The sequence below is a fragment of the Ruditapes philippinarum genome, unplaced genomic scaffold (assembly GCF_026571515.1).
Source record: "Ruditapes philippinarum isolate M1 unplaced genomic scaffold, ASM2657151v2 ctg1385_1_1_1_1, whole genome shotgun sequence".
Classification (NCBI taxonomy): Eukaryota; Metazoa; Mollusca; class Bivalvia; order Venerida; family Veneridae; genus Ruditapes; species Ruditapes philippinarum.
The window spans coordinates 185275-207202 of NW_026854172.1; the positions used below are offsets into that span (position 1 = coordinate 185275).

Consider the following 21928-nt stretch of genomic DNA (forward strand, 5'->3'; position numbering starts at 1 on the left):
TAAGAACATATGAAAGACGATTTAAACTAACTTGATATTGAACACTGGACATTGGCTTTGTTGTAGGGATAAGAATCTATCACTCAATGATTCAATGACTCCCCAATACCCTTATAAGGTCTGCACACAGATTTACACTTGTTTAACATGACCCTTAGCTAGTCCAACTAATTGTACTGCGCATTGAGATATTGTGCTATTTTCGTGTCTGGGCAATATCTCACCTCTAGCGAGATTCTGCCCCAGAACAAAAATATCTCAGAATCAAGCTTTGGCACGTCAATATATTTTGACTAAACCCTTAGCCTGCCGGTGCCATACTACCCTCAGTGCAATCTAAGATTGGCCACCACATCACAGCCGTTTAGTCTTGGTCTGAACTGTTCACAAATCAGCCAGTATTTTTGTCCAAAACAATGATGAATGGTTTTGTCCAGTTTGTAAGATGGACAGGTCCATTTTTGATATTTTGGGTTATCATGGTTTTCTTTCATTTCAGTTATCAATGTTATAATGGCAGAGAAAGATGTGTACATAAAGCAGACTTTAGAGGTGGTATTTTATCATTTTACCTGCCACTTTAATAAGGTGAACACCATTATCCCTATCAGTTTGTCTATATATTCTACTACCCCCTCTTATAATTCACCATGATAAATCCCCTCCAATTACGAGCTAATGAGGCTATTTTATAGCTTTATTTTGGTGTTGTGTTCTAGAGTCTATCACAATCAGGTGATAAACAGGTCATATATCTACTATGAAGGTAAGACATAATTAACTGACCTTATTACAGGTATATATAGGAGGATTTAAATCTGGACATTAGAGAAGATACAATGATCTCATCTGTTGGGGTATTTAGGAAAAATGGACCATGAAAATATAAGCTGCTTGATATAACATCACCTTAAACTTATACTAAATTACTCTAACAATTATAAAACATAAATACTTGTAACAGAGTTATGTAACTTTTTTTTCCAGTTTGAATTTCTGAGAGGTATAAACAAGACAGCCCTGGGGATTTATGACATATTGATCCAGAAATATGACTAAAACCAAACAGTGGAAAACAGATATTTATATAGACAAAAATACCTTCATCATTTCCGACAGGGAAATTTACCTAAATACACAATAAAAAAAAACCCCTCTATACCTCAACAGTATAATGATACAAGAATTTATATCTGAAAAAATTGTTACATAATACTCAACAAAAAATATATCATAAATTTCTGTCATAATCATATCATAATTATTTACACACATGTATCATATGTAGAGAAATTAGCCTAGAAAAACTCCCTCTTCAGTGCTGCACTGTTTAATTGACAGTTTATAGGGCGTTTTACAAACACACAACATTTTTCCTTTATCATGGCTCTATTTTTAGTGGAGGTATAAAAACTGGAGAAATCATAATTCATATTTCACTGTAAGATGTCATGTCAACAATTTAGTGCAATGGTTTTATCATGTAAATTTATCATTTATCATCCAATATAAACAACTCTAAATAAACACGACCTAAATAATTCACTTTTTGTGTTGCTTTTTGTGCAAATTTTATGTTTCATGCATCTATAAATTCGGATAAAATAAAATTATTGGGCGCAGCATGTATTTTAAATAATATACAATGGCTATATATTGAAGATAACATGAAATATTGAGAAATATACCAACGCTGAGATTTTCATATTTAACAAAACATTGCATACATTAATATTTCATTTTTGAGTAGGATAAAATACCCTCCAATAATCTAACTTGGTTTTGTTATGTAAAACAATTTGTTTTGTTCTAGTACTGCAAAAACCTAAAATTCCCTTCACTATGCTTCTTTTGAGTGTCATTGTCACTCTACTACCATGACTATAATATAGGAATCCCCCAAAAACAGCTGCATGTACTTAAATAATGAATAATGATACATTTAGATTTAAACCTTTTTTAATTATACTTTAAATTTGGTAATATATTTAATATAATAAATTAATAGCATCATTACTTGTAGCAGAGTTAAAAACCATTTAACTTATCACATCACATAGTGACTTGCCAGCTTTACGAATGGAGGAATTTTTGATGCCCTTTCATGCCACACAATGATCAAACAAGAAACATGGCAATGCCATGAAACCAGGTTTTCAATTATCACCATTGTATATAAATATGTTGTAGCTGAAATACAAATACAAGCAACAAACAATGTAACTATGTGCAATGTAAATCATGAATATTGAATTTTAATTTTTAGTAACTGTAACCTTGACCATTGGAGGCCAAAAAGCCATCCCAAGTGAGGTCTTCATAAAAACTTGCTTTACACCAAATTTCATAAAAATACCTTATTCCAAGCTCTAGTTATTGACCAGAAACCTATTTTCTATTTTTAGTAACAGTGACCTGACTGGAAACAGATTTTCTATTTTTAGCAACAATGACCTTGACCTTGACTCTACAGGACCCAAAAGCAGGCAGATGAGCTGGCAGGCATGCAACAACCTAGATAGTTTCTGTTTTATAACTAAATTAAGTATGTTGTGATTAATAGGATATATTACACTAATAATTAAATTTTATGGAAAAACAAAGGGCCATAATAAGATAAAAGGTAAAAACTTATCCAAACATAAAACCCTGACAATACATATTAGGGCACTTGAAGATAAAGCTAATCTGTGAAAATTTGAACAAAATCCTTTGGGAAATGTAAAAGCAGTTTGACATCACTATATACTCTATATAACGGGGAAAAAACAAAGGGCCATAATTAATTCAAAAATTATCCAATCACAAAAACCCATCAATATGCATCAGGGCACTAGATGACAAAGCTTCTGTGAAAGTTTGAACAAAATCCCTTGAGAAATGTAGGAGTTGCATGCGCACAGAAGAAATTGTTCACTATATATTCTGTACAAGGAAAAACAAGATTGCATTTGAGAAAAATGCTATGCCACCGCATTAATACAACACTAAATAGTAGTGTAGGAACAGATTTTTTTTGTTTCTTTACAATTTTGAAGATTGTCATAAAGCATAGATCCCTGACCTATCTTATTCTTATTATCAGATAAGTGGTTAAATCTAATGTTAACTCAATAAAAGATCAGAGTATGAATATTATCAATGCACTCGAGTCTAGTGAATTTGGTGGTGAAGGTCATATTTCACCACAGCCTAAATTTCATGACTACAATCAAAAGGACAACTCAGTAAGACACTTTGTCCAAAATCTAGGTCAGCTGAAATCAAAAGTTCACTTTACATCTTAATCTGTGCCACAGGGTTCAAATTTCGTAGCTGTACATCAAAGGACAAGAAAGTAGGTCACATCAACAAAATCTAGGTCACCTGATATCAAAGTTCAATTTTACAAACTAAAACTGTGCACATGGTCAAAATTTCATTGCTGTACATCAAAGGACAAGAAAGTAGGTCACTGTCCCCTTGGGCAAGGCAAAATTTTTTGGACCCAAGGGTTTAATTCAAAATTCAATCTTGATACAGGTCCACCAAACAAAAACATTTCAAGTCAAATATCTTAAGCTGTAGCTTTCTCCCATTTCAGGAAACATTTGTTTTATTTTTCTGTTTTTACTATGTGTACATAATGGAGAATCACTGACCCCGGGCAGGGCCATTTTGACACCAGGGGAAAAAATTTTGAAAAAACTTTTAGTAGAGAACCCCATAGATGATATTATATAGCAACATCAAAGCTCTATCCCTGTTCCTTAGACAAAAATTTATTTTTTTATTTTTTTACTATGTGTACATTAGTGAAAATCAATGACCCTGGGGGTGGGGCCAATTTTGACCCCAGGGCTATAATTTGTACAATCTTGCTAGAGGTTCACTACAATAAATGTTTCATGCAAAATATCCTTTAACTCTAAGTCTTTGTAAAAATTTAAAGAAGATGACTTTTTTAAGTTTTTACTTTATACACATATAAGGGAAAACCTATGGCCCCCGGGGCGGGCTAATTTTGACGCTAGAGGCTAAAATTTGAATAACTTTTGGTAGATTTCCTATAGTATGATATCATTTAACAAATATTAAAAGCTTCTAAGCCTTGTACCTTCTGACAATAAGATTTTTTACTATATATATATTTTAAAATCCAATGACCCCTGGGGGCGGGGCAATTTTGACACCAGGGCTATAATTCAACAACAATCTTGCTAGAAGTTCACTTCACAATGTTTCATGCAAAATATCTAACCTCTAGCATTTTGTCAATTGCTAGAAGAAATTTTTTTAAAGTTTTTACTATACGGGGGAGGGGCAATTTTGACCCTGGGGCTATAATTTGAACAATCTTGGTAGAGGTCTACCAGACAATGCCTTATGCAAAATATCTAAGCTCTAGGCCTTTTGGGTCTTTACAAGAAGGTATTTTTAAGTTTTTTACTTATATGTACATATAAGTGAAAATCAATGAACCCCGGGGCCGGGCCAATTTTGACCCCAGGGCTATAATTTGAACAATCTTGGTAGAGGTCTACCAGACAATGCCTTATGGCAAAATATCTAAGCTTCTAGACCTTTTCAGTCTTTACAAGAAGGTATTTTAAGTTTTCACTATATGTAACTATATAGTGAAAATCAATGACCCCCCGGGGGAGGGCAATTTTGACCCTGGGGGGGCTATTTTGAACAATTTTTGGTAGAGGTCTATTACCAGACAATGCCTTATGCAAAATATCTAAGCTCTAGGGCCTTTTGGGTCTTTACCAGAAAAGGTATTTTTAAGTTTTTACTATATGTACATATAGTGAAAAACAATGACCCCCGGGGCCGGGCCAATTTTGAACCCCAGGGCTATAAATTTTGAACAATCTTGGTAGAGGGTCTACCAGACAAAATGCCCCCCCCTTATGCAAAAAATATCTAAGCTCTAGACCTTTTCAGTCTTTACAAGAAGGTATTTTTAAGTTTTCACTATATGTACATATAGTGAAAATCAATGACCCCCGGGGGAGGGGGCAATTTTGGACCCTGGGCTATAATTTGACCAATCTTGGTAGAGGTCTACCAAGACAATGCCTTATGCAAAAATATCTAAGCTCTAGGCCTTTTGGGTCTTTACAAGAAGATTTTTTAAATTTAAATTCTTTTAATTCCTTTTGGTTGCCATGGCAACCAGATTTCTGCATGGAATGAAATTCTTTTACAACTTTGGAACCCCTTTCAACCAAGGATCAAATCCTGCCAATTTGGTTTGAAATTGGACTAGGTGGTTTTTCACAAGAAGATTTTTAAGTTCACTATATAATCTATATAACACACACACACACAAACAAAACAAACAAACACACACACACCACACACATACACACAGGTGAATCGCTATATGCCACCGCATCGCAGATGCTGCGGTGGCATAAAAACAAAGGGCTATAATTAGGTCAAAAATTATCCAATCACAAAACCCCAACAGTATGCATCAGGACACTTTATGACAAAGCTTCTGTGAAAGTTTAAACAAAAGCCTTTAAGAAATTTAGGAGTACTTGCGCACAGAAGAAATTGTTCACTATATATTCTGTATAAGGAAAAAAAACAAAGGGCCATAATTAGGTCAAAAATAATCCAATCACAAAACCCCCGACAGTATGCATCAAGAAAACCTGGTTAATAATGACTCAAAACACAAGTGGGCATCTGAGTAGAACCATTGGCCTTCAGTAAGGTTACAGTCAGATAGCTTTCTCAAAAGACAAACGAGAATTTCAAAGTAATTTTAAGTAGGCCCTATTTTAATATCATTTATACAATGTTTCTAAAGTGTGTACTCCCAATTCTTTTAATATTTTGGAATGTGTTGATTGTTAAGCAACCTAATTTTTGGCCAAAATAATCAATAATCCATGTGACCCATTCATCTCCTGTAAATATCATATCATTTGAAATGATTTAGTAACATTCAATTTTTAAAAATAATAGGACAGTCAGTACTATTCAATATTATTAACCATTGCTTGAGCATTTTGTGAAAAATGGCTGTTTTTCATTGAAAAGTCTCCCGTTACAAGTTCAAATTGCATAATACTATAAAAACTGCTTCAACACTTCTAATCAAACTTGGCACAAAATTTCTGTTACCATGGCATTTTGGCAACGACGGAGCGGGGACATCTCAAAATTGCCAAAAAATCACTGATTTCAAAGTGCATGCAACTTCTACCGAGATCAAGGGACATCTCAAAATTGCCAAAAAATCACTATTTTGCGTTGATTTTTTCCATCAAAATTGATTTCAAAGTGCTGCAACTTCTCAATGGATTGAGATAGAGTCAAATGCTTTTCAGCGTTGCTTTACACGTTACCTTATGATCAATCTGGGGTCATTTACAGCCTCTCACAAGCCCAAAATTTTCTTGGCGATGAGGGGGACTCCGCCCCCCTTCAAACCCCCCAAAACAGAAGGGGGCACATCCCCTTCTGGCAACCCCCTGATGTATCTTTTGTTGGGGGGCCGCGCCGAAAAAGAGGTCACTTTTTTTTAACAACATTTCTCAAAACAAAACCAAGTGTTTGGGGCCTAAATAAGGCATTTTTTCATCATTTGAGACAACAAAAAAGGGGGGGGGGTGAAAAAGGCGTTAAAAGGCGTGTATATGAAGTAATGGGTTAACAGAAAATGATGAAAATACTTGAAATTACCCTAAATCGCGTTTTTTCATGTTTAAACATGGCCTGTTATATAAATTTGATGAAAAATTGTTGTTTTGTAGATTTTTTTATTTTTTTCATTAACCCATTGCTTCATGAGCATTTTGTGAAAAATGGCTGTTTTCATTGAAAAGTCTCCCGTTACAAGTTCAAATTGCTATAATACTATAAAAACTGCTTCAACACTAATCAAACTTGGCACAAATGTTGACTGGACCATTGCCCTTGCAACAACATGCTCAGGCTTAAATTTTCTGTTACCATGGCAACGAGGGGACATCTCAAAATTGGCAAAAATCACTATTTTGCGTTGATTTTTTCCATCAAAATTGATTTCAAAGTGCTGCAACTTCTCAATGGATTGAGATAGAGTCAAATGCTTTTCAGCGTTGCTTACACGTTACCTTATGATCAATCTGGGGTCATTTATAGCCTCTCACAAGCCCAAAATTTTCTTGGCGATGAGGGGGACTCCGCCCCCCTTCAAACCCCCCAAACAGAAGGGGGCACATCCCCCTTCTGGCAACCCCCTGATGTATCTTTTGGTTGGGGGGCCGCGCCGAAAAAGAGGTCACTTTTTTTAACAACATTTCTCAAACAAAACCAAGTGTTTGGGGCCTAAATAAGGCATTTTTTCATCATTTGAGACAACAAAAAAGGGGGGGGGGGTGAAAAAGGCGTTAAAAGGCGTGTATATGAAGTAATGGGTTAAGGTAGTTTTTATATTTTATTCAAAACATTTTTCATTAACAATTATTTTTACGGAAAAATGAGCATAATGTCACTTTAAATATATATTCTAGCATCATTAATAACGCTACACTTTTGTGTTACACAACAAGTAAAACATAAGAAGATCTAAAGTAATTTAGTATAATATTGGTAACAACACAAGATTCTGTCAGGAGATTATCTTTACTCTTACACTTGTGTAACACTTCAACATTACATTCATTTCCTGTATTGGCAGTATAGTTAGTTACCTTGAAAGAATAAAAAGAAGCATAAATCAAAATTGTTCAAATATCAGCTGAGCCCATCATTCAGGAGACAGAGCTCTTGTATAATAACTATATACTCTTCAATTTTGAAGATACTCTCCAATTTTGAGAATATAGCATTTCTAACATTTATAAAAGATACCAGCTCTTTTAAAGTAAAAGGTAACAGACCACTAAATTACATCTGGACTGACACTTATACTGACTGACAGCTCTATGTTCATGAAGTGTTTTGAGCATTGCTTTCTTTGTACAATCTCTCACCACATCTAGACCAGATGTTTGTACCTATTGCTGTCGACAGGTAAACCAGACAGACCCTTCTTATTTTGCTGTTGACAGGTAAAGTACAATATTTCTTACAAAATATCCATGTTCAATTAGAGAACCAAAATAACAGTTCACTCTGTATTTTTTTCTGTAATTGCTATGATTTCCTCTCAATGTTTGTAGATAATTCATTATAGACAATAAAATAATGTCTGGAATAAGTTCAAACTGCCAGAGCCAAACGTCAGAATCCCGGAACTTCTAACAATAACAATGCCACAAAAAATATAGTCTGGTTATCAAATGTTTTCCTTACATCCGGAGATTTTACCAATATTACGATCACTTACATCAAATACAATGTTCGGGTTATCTAAAATAACAATGTAAGCCAGAAAACCACCTGCAATTAAAGGCAACACAATGTATAATATATACGCCAAGTATACATGTATATTATTAGACTTGCAATTTCAAAGCAATTACAAGAGACATGTGTACACAAGTATAATAGCTATATAAGAAGCCTTATATTACGTCTGGAACTTCTGGCTCCGGGAAGGATGTGTCTAGTTTATACCATCTCTTCAAAATCACCTTATGTTTACAAAGTGACATACATGTCACACCTATTTTGGCATCAATTAACTTCACATGTAAATGAGTATGTCGCAAATTCCTGAAGGGTGCAGTAGAAGTTGTTTACGACTAATTGACTTAGATATTTTAATTTTATGATTTTATTTTTCTTAGATACCCAAACTTACACAATGTTTAAACATGCAGCACTTTCATACACTTACATACATATATACAGCAAAATATGAAATAAACATGTTAAAATATCTCACTTTAAATAACTCTATTAAATATAAACATTTAAGTATATTCCCATTAATTGCTTTGCTGTCCTTATATTTGAATACTTTAAATATATATACATAGAAAACTTGTAACTATTAAGTTATAAACAGCCTTATTGACTTACATAATTCAAATTTTATATATGGGATATACATACAAGTTTTGCTTTGCAATAAAAAAATCACAAGTACTTTATATATAAACAGCCTGTGCATTTATTAACAAGTGCATGCAAATTTATACTTTACTTCCTGGTTTGGTTCCCATAACATTGCAACCCACTTTAATTCCTTGTCTTTTAGGAAGTTAAATTTTATTTGACATCTTTTCCATGCACCAGAGATCAAAAATTTCACTCCTCCACTTGTAATTACAAGTAGAATTTAAGAGAATTTGATGCAGGATGGGTAGAAAAATGTTGTCTGCACATTGGATTTAGTAGCTACTCGTCCTGCAGGACGAGTGACTCTGAAAATATTTATTGATGCCTGTTCACCACAATATTAATTAGGTATTAATATTAACATGTAGGGGAGATAATTTATTAAGATGACTCATCACAATATAGGTCAACATATTATATAATTAAAATACTAGTATTACAATGTAACAATGAAGCACAGATTGATGTTAGGAAACTAGGACAACATCCTTACTGACCAGCTGCCATTATCATTACAGGATAATCAAAGTGGACAGTTGGACAAGGTATCCTAATTGAGTGGTCAACATTTTGGCCTCTGGCCACATCATGTCACCATCTTCTACTCTAATAATAAGGTCTAGACAGGTGGATGTAAGAAAAATAAAGACTGTTGCATTACACAACACTTGTGAAAATACTTAAAAGAGTCAGTTACAAATAATGGGGTACAGGTTATAGTGAGGTCATATAAATGTTGATATCTATATTGAACGTCTAAATCTTGTCAAAATATAGTATCTTGTAAACTGTTAACTTAACATTGTTCCTACTGTCCTTGTCATTATTTCTATTGTAATACTGACAAATCATTCTGAATAGAATGTTTTCATCTGGAAGTATATAAATCATTTTGTACATTGTATTTTCAACCAATTTTATTAGACAAGGACAGTTACTGAGTTAATGAACAGATAAACACCAATTAAATCTAAGTGCTATTGTAGTAATGTTATGGACATCTGTACAATATATGTGACACTGGATTTATAAGAAAACAACTGTTCTTATAACCAAAACAGTTAAACAATGGCTTGGCCATGCTAAAATTAAAGAGAAACATATTAAATTTGTTCATCAATATAAGGGAATTTGATATCTATATACTGAAACTGTATAGCCAAGTGTAATTGGTGCATGGTCAGACAGACCTCAAGCCTAAAGTGACTCAAGCAATCTAAAAATCACCACAAGCAATTAAACACGGCCTAACCAAAACTTCTAAATGTTGGTTAAAATACTAGTATATTTATGCAAGGAAACAATAGGGTTAATCATAGTCCATCTTTAAACTTGGGTAAACTATCTGGGTGGGCTATTAATTTAAACAATGAGTATACTATAATAGACAAAGAGTGACACAATAATTCTATCCCTCTAACAACTGTCATCCTCCCTCGAGGTCAACGAGGGTAAACTCATTTACATAAAAAATTCATTAACATAGATAGATGTTTTAATTAATTTCATGTCAATTTTGTATACATTGCTTCAACTGATACCCAGGCAAGGAAACTGTATTAAATACGTCTTTTGAGATACAATTAAATTTTGCTTTTTACCTATAAAACAATAACAACAGTTATTATCAATTGTCTTATTTATGTCAATTTCATAAATTAAACTTTGATTATTCCGTAAAACGCTTTACCTAGAATGCTAATTAGCATACCATATTGACATAAGCCTTTGCTTTCGGTAACCCAAGACAGAAAAATATAATTATTAAAAGAAGTCTTATGTATTTTTGCATAAAAGCTACCAATGCAAATGGTAGATAAAATCTTGCAAACATGCACCATTTTTTAATACATGATTGTGTGTGATTCAAGATGCCATGTAAAAATTACTGACTGCCCCAGTAATGTCGAAATCAAAACATAACTGTCAAATGACATCATGCTCACTCATTATAACATCCATTAAAATTTCTTTTTTTTAAAAGAAAAAATTATAAACAGCTAAATTATCGAATAGAACATAAGAGTTTTATGTTAGAATAGCACTTTTTTTTATACATTATGAACTTACATAGATCTGCAGTAGCCCAAAAGGTATTTACATGTATTGTGTTAACAAACCACTGGTCAGCAATAATTATAAAGTCTATAAACATTCAATTGAGTGAAGTTTTCATAGCAACAAAGAACTTGCTTTTTCTTTCCTTTTACAGAAAAAATCTGACTGTCATTACCAATCTTGTAAAATATGTCATACACTACAGTATAAACTATACATGTTGTGTTATTGTCTTGTAATCATCTTCCAGTTGAATACATTACGATACATTATTTGCACATTAGAAACACAATGAATAGGTTAAACAAGGTGAAAATATTAATTACCATTCATATGCCTGGAGGTAAAAGAATATGAAATGTTGTCTTTATATTGTAAACTTTAGATCTATCTGATAATCACAATTGTTTCAATTACTGTTACCTCACCTAACATTATATACGGTAGTATTTTCTTTTTATTATCATGTGGAAAAATGCTGCAAACTTTGTCTTGTTGTAAAGGGTTAATAAGCTATCAAAATTAACAAGATAATTTGTAAGTACCGGTAATTAAGAGTTGTCCTCCCCTTTAACTCATACAATGAAGGTATATACACATGTAGCATGAATATACATGTAAACAATACAAGTCATGAATTATCAAACAATTACCAACATTATAATAAACTAAATTCTGATCTTCGGAGATTCAGCCTTTCATTATTTATAATAATCTCAAATAAATGTCATATGTGAAAAAACAAAATCCCAGACTTGATGTATATATGCCATGCAAGGGCCCTCTTAAAATCTTTAACTGAATACAGCTGTTGTTAATACATCATAATATACATGTGTGTATTGTCATTTTGTGGGAGAATCAGTCATTATAACTAGAAGATATTTAGGGGACCTAATCTTAAAGCTGGATGAAAATTTAGAGGAGTAGCATGAAGGATATAAGCTGCGTCACGACAAAACCAACATAATAGGTTTGCGACCAGCATGGATCCAGACCAGCCTGCGCATCTGCGAAGTCTGATCAGGATCCATGCTGTTCGCTATCAGTTTCTCGACTTGTTAAAAGTTGGTAAGCGAACAGCATGGATCCTGATCAGACTGCGCGGATGCGCAGGCTGGTCTGGATCCATGCTGGTCGCAAACACATAATGTCGGTTTTGTCGTGATGCGGCTCATATATATATATAATGACTTACCCTGCAGGATATGCTATGGTACTAGTGTTTGGGTCACATGCTACTAATGCATTACTGGTGGCTGTAAATCCTAGAACTCTTTCTAGAGTTACCTGAAAATATAGTAGTAGATAATCAAAATTTGTTGTATAGTTATCTTAAAATATATCAGTTAATATATCAGTTAATATATCAGTTAATATATCTATGATGACACTTTCTGAACATTTATCAGTTTCAATTCAATTGAATTGATTAAAAAAAACATGTTACCTACAGTCATGTATTAATTATATAGGTGACTATAAAAAATAGTATAATACATAGATGAACTATAATAATATTATAAATGATAATTGAACTCTAACTGTAATAGGTCTTGGAATATTAATTATTACATTTCTCATTGATATAATGTCTCTTGAAATTCTTAAAAAGTATGGTCGTATGCAGATTTTATGTGAATATTTGTATATATGTATAAAAATGTATGTATACAAATGCGACAAAAGTAAAGTATGAATATATAGATGATTCCCTATTACCATATAATTATGGAAGCTTTATTGAAAATGTTGTCAAATCTACATTGTAGGTAACAGGTTATCATATCTAAAAACATAATACATGTAAAAAAGTTGTGTTTTTAGCAGTCAATTAAATGTAATTACCAAAAATTACTTTATATTGAGGCAGTTGTCATACATGGCCTAGATCATTATGAAAAGAGAATGTTTAACATCGTCTGACACTATGACATGGAATCATTATTTGCACTTCAAGATCATTAGTACTTTAATAAAGCTGCATGCTGAAATTGTTTTAAGTGCATGACATGACTATATTTATGACAGTTTGGTTAAAAACTACATGTATACAGTCCCCTTTCCACAATAAATCTGCCCTTGTAACATGTAAAGAAGTGCAGCAAAAAAAGCCATCAATATAAAACCAAAATGGTATGAAATTATGAATGTATGAAGGACCACAGGCACGAGTATTGGACCTGGGAAGAAAAAATATGACCAGATTGATAAAAATTGTGTTCATCTTAAAAGTGTCAAAAAACCAAAAAAAAAATGTAAATAATGACCCCCTTTAAAAATATACTATAAGTTAAGAGTATTAACCGTTGAAAAGATTTCATGATCAATCACGAAGAAAGTGACCTGCGTCGTCTGGGAATCAAACCCGGATTGCTTGATCAGCCCATAGAGTTATGTTTTCTTTCCTTTTATAGTCATGCTAAGATACCGCTATCTTTCTCTGATCAATAATACAGGTATTCAAATTAGATTTTTTAAATAAAAACCTTGAACTTATATTTATCAGAAACAATAGTCTGTGTTTAACCAAATTTCTTTTCAAAATCATGCGCTAACCTTTGGGGTAAAAAATACTGTACACTGATCTTACATGATATGATTAACTTTGATGTTTATCCGACTGATAAAAATCATATCAGATAATTATATACATTATAGTTATTCATGGCTTAAATGTCTAATAACTGTACTATTACAAAAGATAGCAGATTTAAAACTTTCCGTCCACATGTTTGTGTTAATATTATGACAGATTTTAACACTAGGGGAATTGTGAAAGTTAAAACATTACATCAACCAGTCTCAATAATCTCCATAAATCACACCAAAAAAACATTATAAAATTTAAAATTTAGAGACAGTTGAGCGATTTTGTCAAAATTCTAAACTTTTCCCCCCCATATAAAAATTAAAATTTAAAAATTTGGGGTTTTAAACCGAAATTTTTTTAAAAATTTATTTTAAATAAGGGTGAAAATTTAAAACTGCTATTGAATTTGAAATTTGGAAAATTTGAAAACATTTTTAAATCGTGCTTTTAAATTTTTAACTCCCTTTAATACCTGACCCTTTAATGTCATTATTTCTAAATGGATTTTAATTGCCTAAAATAATGTAGAAATATTGAAAATGTGCCAATGTTAGCAACAAGAAACCAGGAACTATTGTAACATTTAAAGGTTGTTTTATCCATCTTTCAATAATGAAATAAATACACCATGTAACAATTCTATGATTCTAAGTTATATTGTGGGAATTTTTGCTTCTATTCTTCTGATACATGCATATATATAATATTTGAAGCAAGGGTATACTATTAGAATGAAATGTTGTGGCTATGCAGAGATACAGATAAATAATATTAAATGCTTCTTGACCTTAACTCAATGTTGACCGAAGCTTGTTAGGGTGGTGGGGGTCATTTTAGGGGAGAGAGTGTGGGAGTTAACAGTAATTATAGATATCATTTTTTTTTAAATATTTAATTTTCAATTCAAAATTGTGTCAAAACTGTCCAATACTGAAGAAGTATAAAACTAATAAAACACTGTTACCCACAAAATGAAATTTTTGTGAAATTGTAACAAAAATTAGCCCAAATCAATTGAATAAACATAACTTTAAAACCCTGCACTGTTTATTCACCTTAAGCAAAACATTTTACAATAAGAGATCTATGTTTAACAATCAATAGACCTACATATTTTTGTTTGCTTAATTAGCATAGTAATATAGTCACCTTACAAAACTATCTATATAGTGTATCTACACGTATTGTGAAACAAGGGTTCGTCAAATAATATAATTGGAATATTTTTCTGTCCCCAAATGCACTAAGGAAAAACTAACATTTTCTGGTCAAAAAACCTTAAATTGTTTTACAGCGAAAGGATTTTTGACCCAAAAAACTATTAAAAAAACGTCCTCAAAATGAATTTAAATTTAAAAAAAGATAAAAAAGTCAAAAAAGTGTATGATAGATGTACACCACTTTTTTAAAATGCCCAAAGGAACACATGTTTTTCTTATGGGTGGTAAAAATCATTAAAATTGGGTTTTTAAAAAAAAGCCAGGAAAATTGGGGCAAATATTTTAAGACAATGTAAAATTCAATTTTAAAATAAATGTAAAATGAAAATTGGGTTTAAAATTAGTTCAAAAATGTTTTATAAAAATTTCAAGCATGTAATTTTTTATAATGTATGCATACCTTTATTGAATGTAAAATTTCTAGGGCATTCATGTGACCTTTCTCAATAAACTAACTAATAAAAGTTTTAAAATTTAATTAACAGTTGTATAAAAGGACTGGAATACTTGTATGCTTCAATTGTAACTTTGGTTTACCATGTATGCCAACTATATTACAGGTATATGTATATGTATCTAGTTCATAAGCTTGATTTCAGTCTAAAACAAATCACATACATGTAAAAGGCAAATTGTAATGATATATGTACAAATTCAAGATCTCAAAAATATGCATGTATCACTATGAGTATGCCGGGAAACACTGTATAGGTCATTTGGTCAATTTCCAGCTTCATCTGGTGATGTGCCCCATGAATTTTTTTAAATGGGCACCTATAGTAGAACCAATATCTTTCCTCTAAGCTAGCAAGAAAGAATCCATAGTAAATCCTTAATAATACAATGATTATCTAACTGATATTTTCATATGATTCAAAGTGAGCAACCTTTACCACTTAAACAAAAGAGGCCCAAAGACCTCTGACAATAAAACTTTAGTATACATATATATAAATAGGTCTGCTGGATGTATGTTCTGTATTTTAAGAGAATTTAAAGCATTGATCAGCGTATACTTATACACTATAAACTAAGGTATAATCTACATCATTTAATATACATAGCATTTTAATTATGTAGATTTGTTGTTGTTTTATAAGAAGATTGATGAGAGAGTATAGTAAGTGTTGCTGCAGTATTGTATCATTCTATAATACTGTACTATATAATTATAATATACAGCAGGTGATTGATGGATTGCCTCTTCAAACATCTAAACACTTAACTTTACAGGGTATCAGGGTCAAATATAGTTTACACCCATATAAGTGAAAGTGGGCGATTTATGTTTACCTAGATTAGGTATTAAAAGCCCTTTATCATTCTATATATTACCTGCTTGTTTGGATGAATGAATTTTACTACATTATAGAACTCGACACATTATTGAGCATAAAAACAGCAACATTATACATGTATTTATAAACATAATCTCTTCAAACTTATAAATAAGCTGATTTATAAATCCAATTAAAAACAACTCTTGAAAGTTAACATAAGATTATGTATACATAGACAGCAATGCAAATCTGTCAAGGTAAAATAAATACAAGTGATTTTACTTTTTATAATCATTTCATATCAGTGCGATTTCAATGAATTATCATACTAATTATGACCGAGTATAACCTATTATCTTATACATGTATTAAAGATAATGCCAAAAAGATAACATCAAAATTCATTACTTCTTAATGTTAAATTAAAATTTAAGTGGTAAAACATCACATATAATATTATAATTAAACAGTACCCTTCCCTCCAATCAGATTACCAAAGTGCTTTATTTACATCTACATGTATGTGTTTTAACCCTTTCCCCCATGAGCATATTGTGAAAAATGGCAATTTTCACTGAAGAGCCTCCTCTTACAAGTTCAAACTGCTATGAAACTATGAAAAATGCTTCAATACTGATCATACTTGGCACAAATGTTGACTGGACAATTGCCTTTGTAACGACATGCTCAGTCTTAAATTTCCTGTTACCATGGCAACGAGGGGACATCTCAAAATTGCCAAAAATCACTATTTTGCCTCGATCTTTTCCATCAAAATTTATTTCAAAGTGCTGCAAATTCTCAAGGGATTGAGATAGAGTCAAAGGCTTTTCAGCGTTGGTTACACGTTACCTTATGATCGACCTGGGGTCATTTTAAGCCTCTCACAAGTCCAAAATTTCCTTTTAAGAGCTTCATGTATATATGTAATAATACCAGGACAATGATATGAAATTAAAACATAATACATGTAAATATTATTTTCATTGGATTTTTAAACTGTTTTGTAGATATATAAATTGAAATAATTATAATGTATAAATTGCAGTGTAAAGAAAGCAAGAGCTAAAGTAGACTGGATGGTGAAGAAAATGTTACAATATATGTAATAAACTACACATCAAAGTGCTTCACATGAGTGCTGCAGCATGTTAGCAACCTACATCTTAATTTTACACACATTTAATTAACCAGCAGCCAGTTGTTTTGATAAACTGTGTCATTATAGAGCCAGTAAAGCTTTATTAACTCACTTTAAACCAAATAAAACATAAACTTGCTCTTCACTCTTCAGAAAATAGATGGTATCTGGGTAAACCTGTATTGTATACCTTGCACAAACTTTAACAAACTGTAGGTAATTAGACTATTTTCCAGAGAGCAGCAGAATTAAGGAACACTAAATAATCAGAATTTTGGTACATTGTCATTCTGAATTATTTAAAATATTTTGGGAAATTTAGAATCAAAGTTTTTTCAATAAATATCAAATCAAGGTTAGACATACTATTGTCTGTTGTTGTTTTGTTGTTGTTTTTGTTTCATTTTGCTGATAAGGGGCTGGCTAAAGACCCAGTTTGCCACTTTATGGACCTGTTATATACATACTTAGGCTATTCACACTACATTGTAGAATGCTAACTTGCTTGTAACATTTTATCTACATAAACAGGAGCAATTTTGACAATAAACCAGGCACAGCCACTAATTTAAGTATTGGATGCCCCAAACCCACAATTTTTGTGGTATTTGTCAACCCTTGCTATCACCACAAACTTCAGTAAAGATGCAGCAAAATATCTTATAAATATCACAAGGTGAGAAAAATGTGCAGCATGACCAGTACTCAAACACGGGACCCTTGGAATACGATAATTTACCACTCAGCGGCTTTACCGACAGAGCTATCCGGCTGCTTACACATCTTCTCCTCTAAATGGTGAACAGTTCTGAATTGTGACATAAATCATTTTGCAATTAGTGCTGAAAAATCACAGTGATTTGCTGCAACATGACCATCAGTGATAGATGTTTATTATGATATGACTAAGTCACTTATGTACTCACAAAGGCAATACACTTTGGTTTATACAAAATTTATTTCAGTCTGATTTTGTAGGAAGCTATAAGCTTATAGACACAATTTTGAATCCATTCCTGGAACTAACCAGTACTTAGCAATGAGCATAAAGTTTCTTGATCAAGGAAACAATGGTTTATCCTTCACAAAAATTGAACCCACACAATAGTGATCCTTAGATTACTAGTCTGATGCAGTTACCACTCTGCCGCCACAATACATTTTAAACTGTATGTGTAAAAAGGACATAAGTTTAAGTTCCAAGTGAGTAAAAATGTCAATGAAAAATACCCCCCCCCCCCCCCAAAAAAAAAACAACATGATTAATCAGGGATTATTCTTAGAAACATCAAAGCCAATGTGGGAAAATTCTGAGCCAAACAATGCTTGTTTTCCTTTTTTCTGATTTAATTCCAAAACACTTGTCATAATTAACATTGTTTTCAAGTGTTTTCTCACAATCACTTCAACAAATGCACTGCGAATAATTACACGTCCATAAATGAACAACAATAATCCAACCAAAAACTTTTTTGTTACTTGAGCAATTATTTAACATTTATAATATTTTCTAAACAAAGAAAAAGTGATGACAGAACTTTAATAAAAAGTGTGTGAATGTCAGTTCTAAGCTATTTGATGATTGGGGCGTACTTGGCCAAGTGGTTTAGATCATTGACTTTAAACCACTTTCCCCTCATCACTGTGGGTTCGAATCCCTACAGGGACTTTGGATTCTTTCATGTGAGGAAGCTATCCAGCTAGCTTACGGAACGACGGTGGTTCTACTCAGGTGCCTGTTCGTGCCTGAAATAATGCACTGAAGGGCACCGGAGGTCTTCCTCCACCAGTAGTCTGGAACATCACCATATGACCTACACGGTGTTGGTGTGAGGTAAATCCCAATCAAACAATATGATGATTGTTTTATCCAAGCAAAGCGAGGTAAGTTCCTGGCATTCAAAAGTGTTTATTGAGTTGCCCAGTACACCAAAATGTTCATTAAGGCGGTACATAGCTTACATCCCAGCTTAAAATGTAGAATGACATTGCAAACACAGAATCATTCAGCAAATTTGTTGGTTGTTTACTCTTTAAGAGTATGGTATCTTAACTGTATTGAAACTTGATGGTACAGTAAATAGAACTCTTTTTAAATTCATGTGGAAATATAATAAGAATATGCTTTATGAAAACAGAAGCAGTGCATAAAATACAAAATGATAACTTAAAAAAAATGTAAAATAAAAAAATGGACGAATTTCTTTATCTAACTTCCCCATTCATAGGCTTTGCCTACTTTCATATTATTTTCCAAAACAACTAAAAACTACAGTAAGGTCACTGTACTGTAAAATTTGTAAGACCTGCAATGGCGCAAAGTTTGTAGCAGTTTAGGAATAGCAATAATTAATTATTTTAAAAAGCTGTCATAAACTTCGATTAACACTTTAAGTGAATATATTAATTTCTTTCCAAACTCAGTTTTTTTTATAATTTTTATCCGTCAAGTAACGAGTCACCTGTCTCACGATGACAGCACCTGTTGTGAATCATTAATTCTGACCTCACCTTTTGATCTTTAGGAACAAGTCTACTCCTTCTTTTAGCGACTGGTGATTTCAAAATCTTTCTCGGATGCTTATTATCCATTTTGACCACAGAATTCAAGTCATTTTTTGAATTTTATTCACGTTAATCCTGACACCTTTCGACTTTCCTAACGAACATTCAAAAGTGTTCCGAATGAGGACGTAAACACTATGTGTTGTAACGAGACATTTGATTGGTCTAAATTTCCGCGGACTGTTTCACTTTTTTGAAACATCGGGGGTGTCATTGAATGATAGGGGAGCTTAGAATGAAATTTTCGAATTATGTTCATTGATTGAGCACAATCGGGAGTCTTATATACATTTTATATTTGTATTTACAATTTAACAGTATCGGCTATTTTTTTTTTGGCCGAAAAATCAAAATTGATTATTAATGCCCTCATAGCCTACCTTGTGTTACATTAGGATTGCGCACGTGTATTCTGTGCATCATAGTTAGATTTTCAATGCTATGATTTATTTTATCGTTCTGATGAATTAAACAAAGATCTATTTTATTGTTCTTTTTGCACACATTTATAACATTATTATTATTATTATTATTATTATTATTATTATTATTTTAGATTCTATTATTATATTATTATTATTATTATTATTATTATTATTATTATTATTTATTATTATTATTTTATTATTATTATTATTATTATTATTAGATCTATTTATAAAAGCAACAAAAGGATTTAACCACAAGTTAGATAGATCTAAATCTACATCAGAAACCAGGGTCTTTCTATTTGAAACGGAATCGAATAAACTAGTAAACCAAAACGAAATGAGAGGAAAAATTAACAGGTAAGGGAGAAAAGGGGTGGTGTGGTAGGGGGAGCTAGTTAATAAATATTTGTACCTTGTCAAAAATAAATGAGTTGTCCTCATCAGAAAGATATTAGTTTCCAAACAAAAGTTTTTTTACGCTCGGAAGGAAACTGCAAGTACCCGGTATCACGGGGGACCAACTTAATATGGTTCAACGGAATGTGCATCAGTTAAAAAGATATGTTAGTTTACGGGAAAACAAATGGCGACTAAATTAAACGACAAGTTTTACATTTTTAGTTATTTTTGTTAAATATGAACTATTATTGAAACAAACAAAAAAGAAATGCTTTTCGACTCATATATAGTTCTTTAATTTACCCATCTTTGCGTTTTCAGTTGATGCAGTCTTTTTTGAGAATTTTTTGTTGTCGTGGATTTAGGTGTTAAATTTAACACGAGGATAAAGAAAATTATTGAAAATAACCTCAAACACTTGTGACTGATGATTAAAAACACACACAAACCCTTGTTCTATCATTTTTTTAATCATTTTTTTTGGAAATCAGCAACGTGTGAAGGGAATAATTTTCAAAATGCACATTGTGATACATATGTGGATATGTGTTCCATATGCAGCATAAAAATGGACTATTAGCTATAAAGTCGATGTTGACATCAGTACCCATGAAATATTAATATTCTCAATGCTATACTGTCATCATATTTTGGATAATATTATTTGATAAAGAACTGAACAACAATGGGGTTCGGGCGTCTCCCTCTCAAAATTAGAAAATGATGGTGTAAAATGGTGCATCATTTTGTTGTGTTCAGAGACTCAAATATTTTTTTCATAATAAACTTAAAGTATCTGACATTAAACGTGAGAATCATATATTCAGACTCAGCGTTATCCTTACATCTCAAATTGTTTCTATTTTATAAACTTATTAAATGATGCCACAGATTCAGAAAATACACGTAAAGAACGAAAAGGAAAGACAACACGTCACGGTTTTAAAAATTCGTCTATAGTATACGCGAGTATCTATCTATGGAAGTCTTTAGCGAATAAGGCGATAAGTTCATTACTTTTGCGAGCAAAGTGAGAGGTAAAAATAATATACAAATATTAAAGTCTAGTTTAATGTAAGATTCCATCAGACTTATATCAAACATCCCTGGTATTACCATTAGTTTAGAAACAGACATAGTCTTGACATTTTGTGAGGTAGATATCCTGAATCTATTCACATGAGTTAACGCCATGGTGAAAAGGAGGTAAGAATATATGACATAATACTTTTTAACAATAACATTGTCTT

At 32.1% G+C, this 21928-nt stretch overlaps 1 protein-coding gene across 1 annotated transcript in view; it reads right to left on the bottom strand.

The window, feature by feature from the left end:
* Nucleotides 1–19969, bottom strand: part of LOC132739248 (mitogen-activated protein kinase-binding protein 1-like) — a 76815-nt gene extending 56846 nt beyond the window's left edge. Inside the window, exons 1-2 of the mRNA XM_060726912.1 lie at nucleotides 19795–19969; nucleotides 12248–12339 (exon numbers count right to left, since the gene is read on the bottom strand). Coding sequence (XP_060582895.1) covers nucleotides 12248–12339; nucleotides 19795–19875 — 173 coding nt within the window. The 5' untranslated portion in view covers nucleotides 19876–19969. The remainder of the gene's footprint in view (nucleotides 1–12247; nucleotides 12340–19794) is intronic.
* Nucleotides 19970–21928: the final 1959 nt, after the last annotated feature.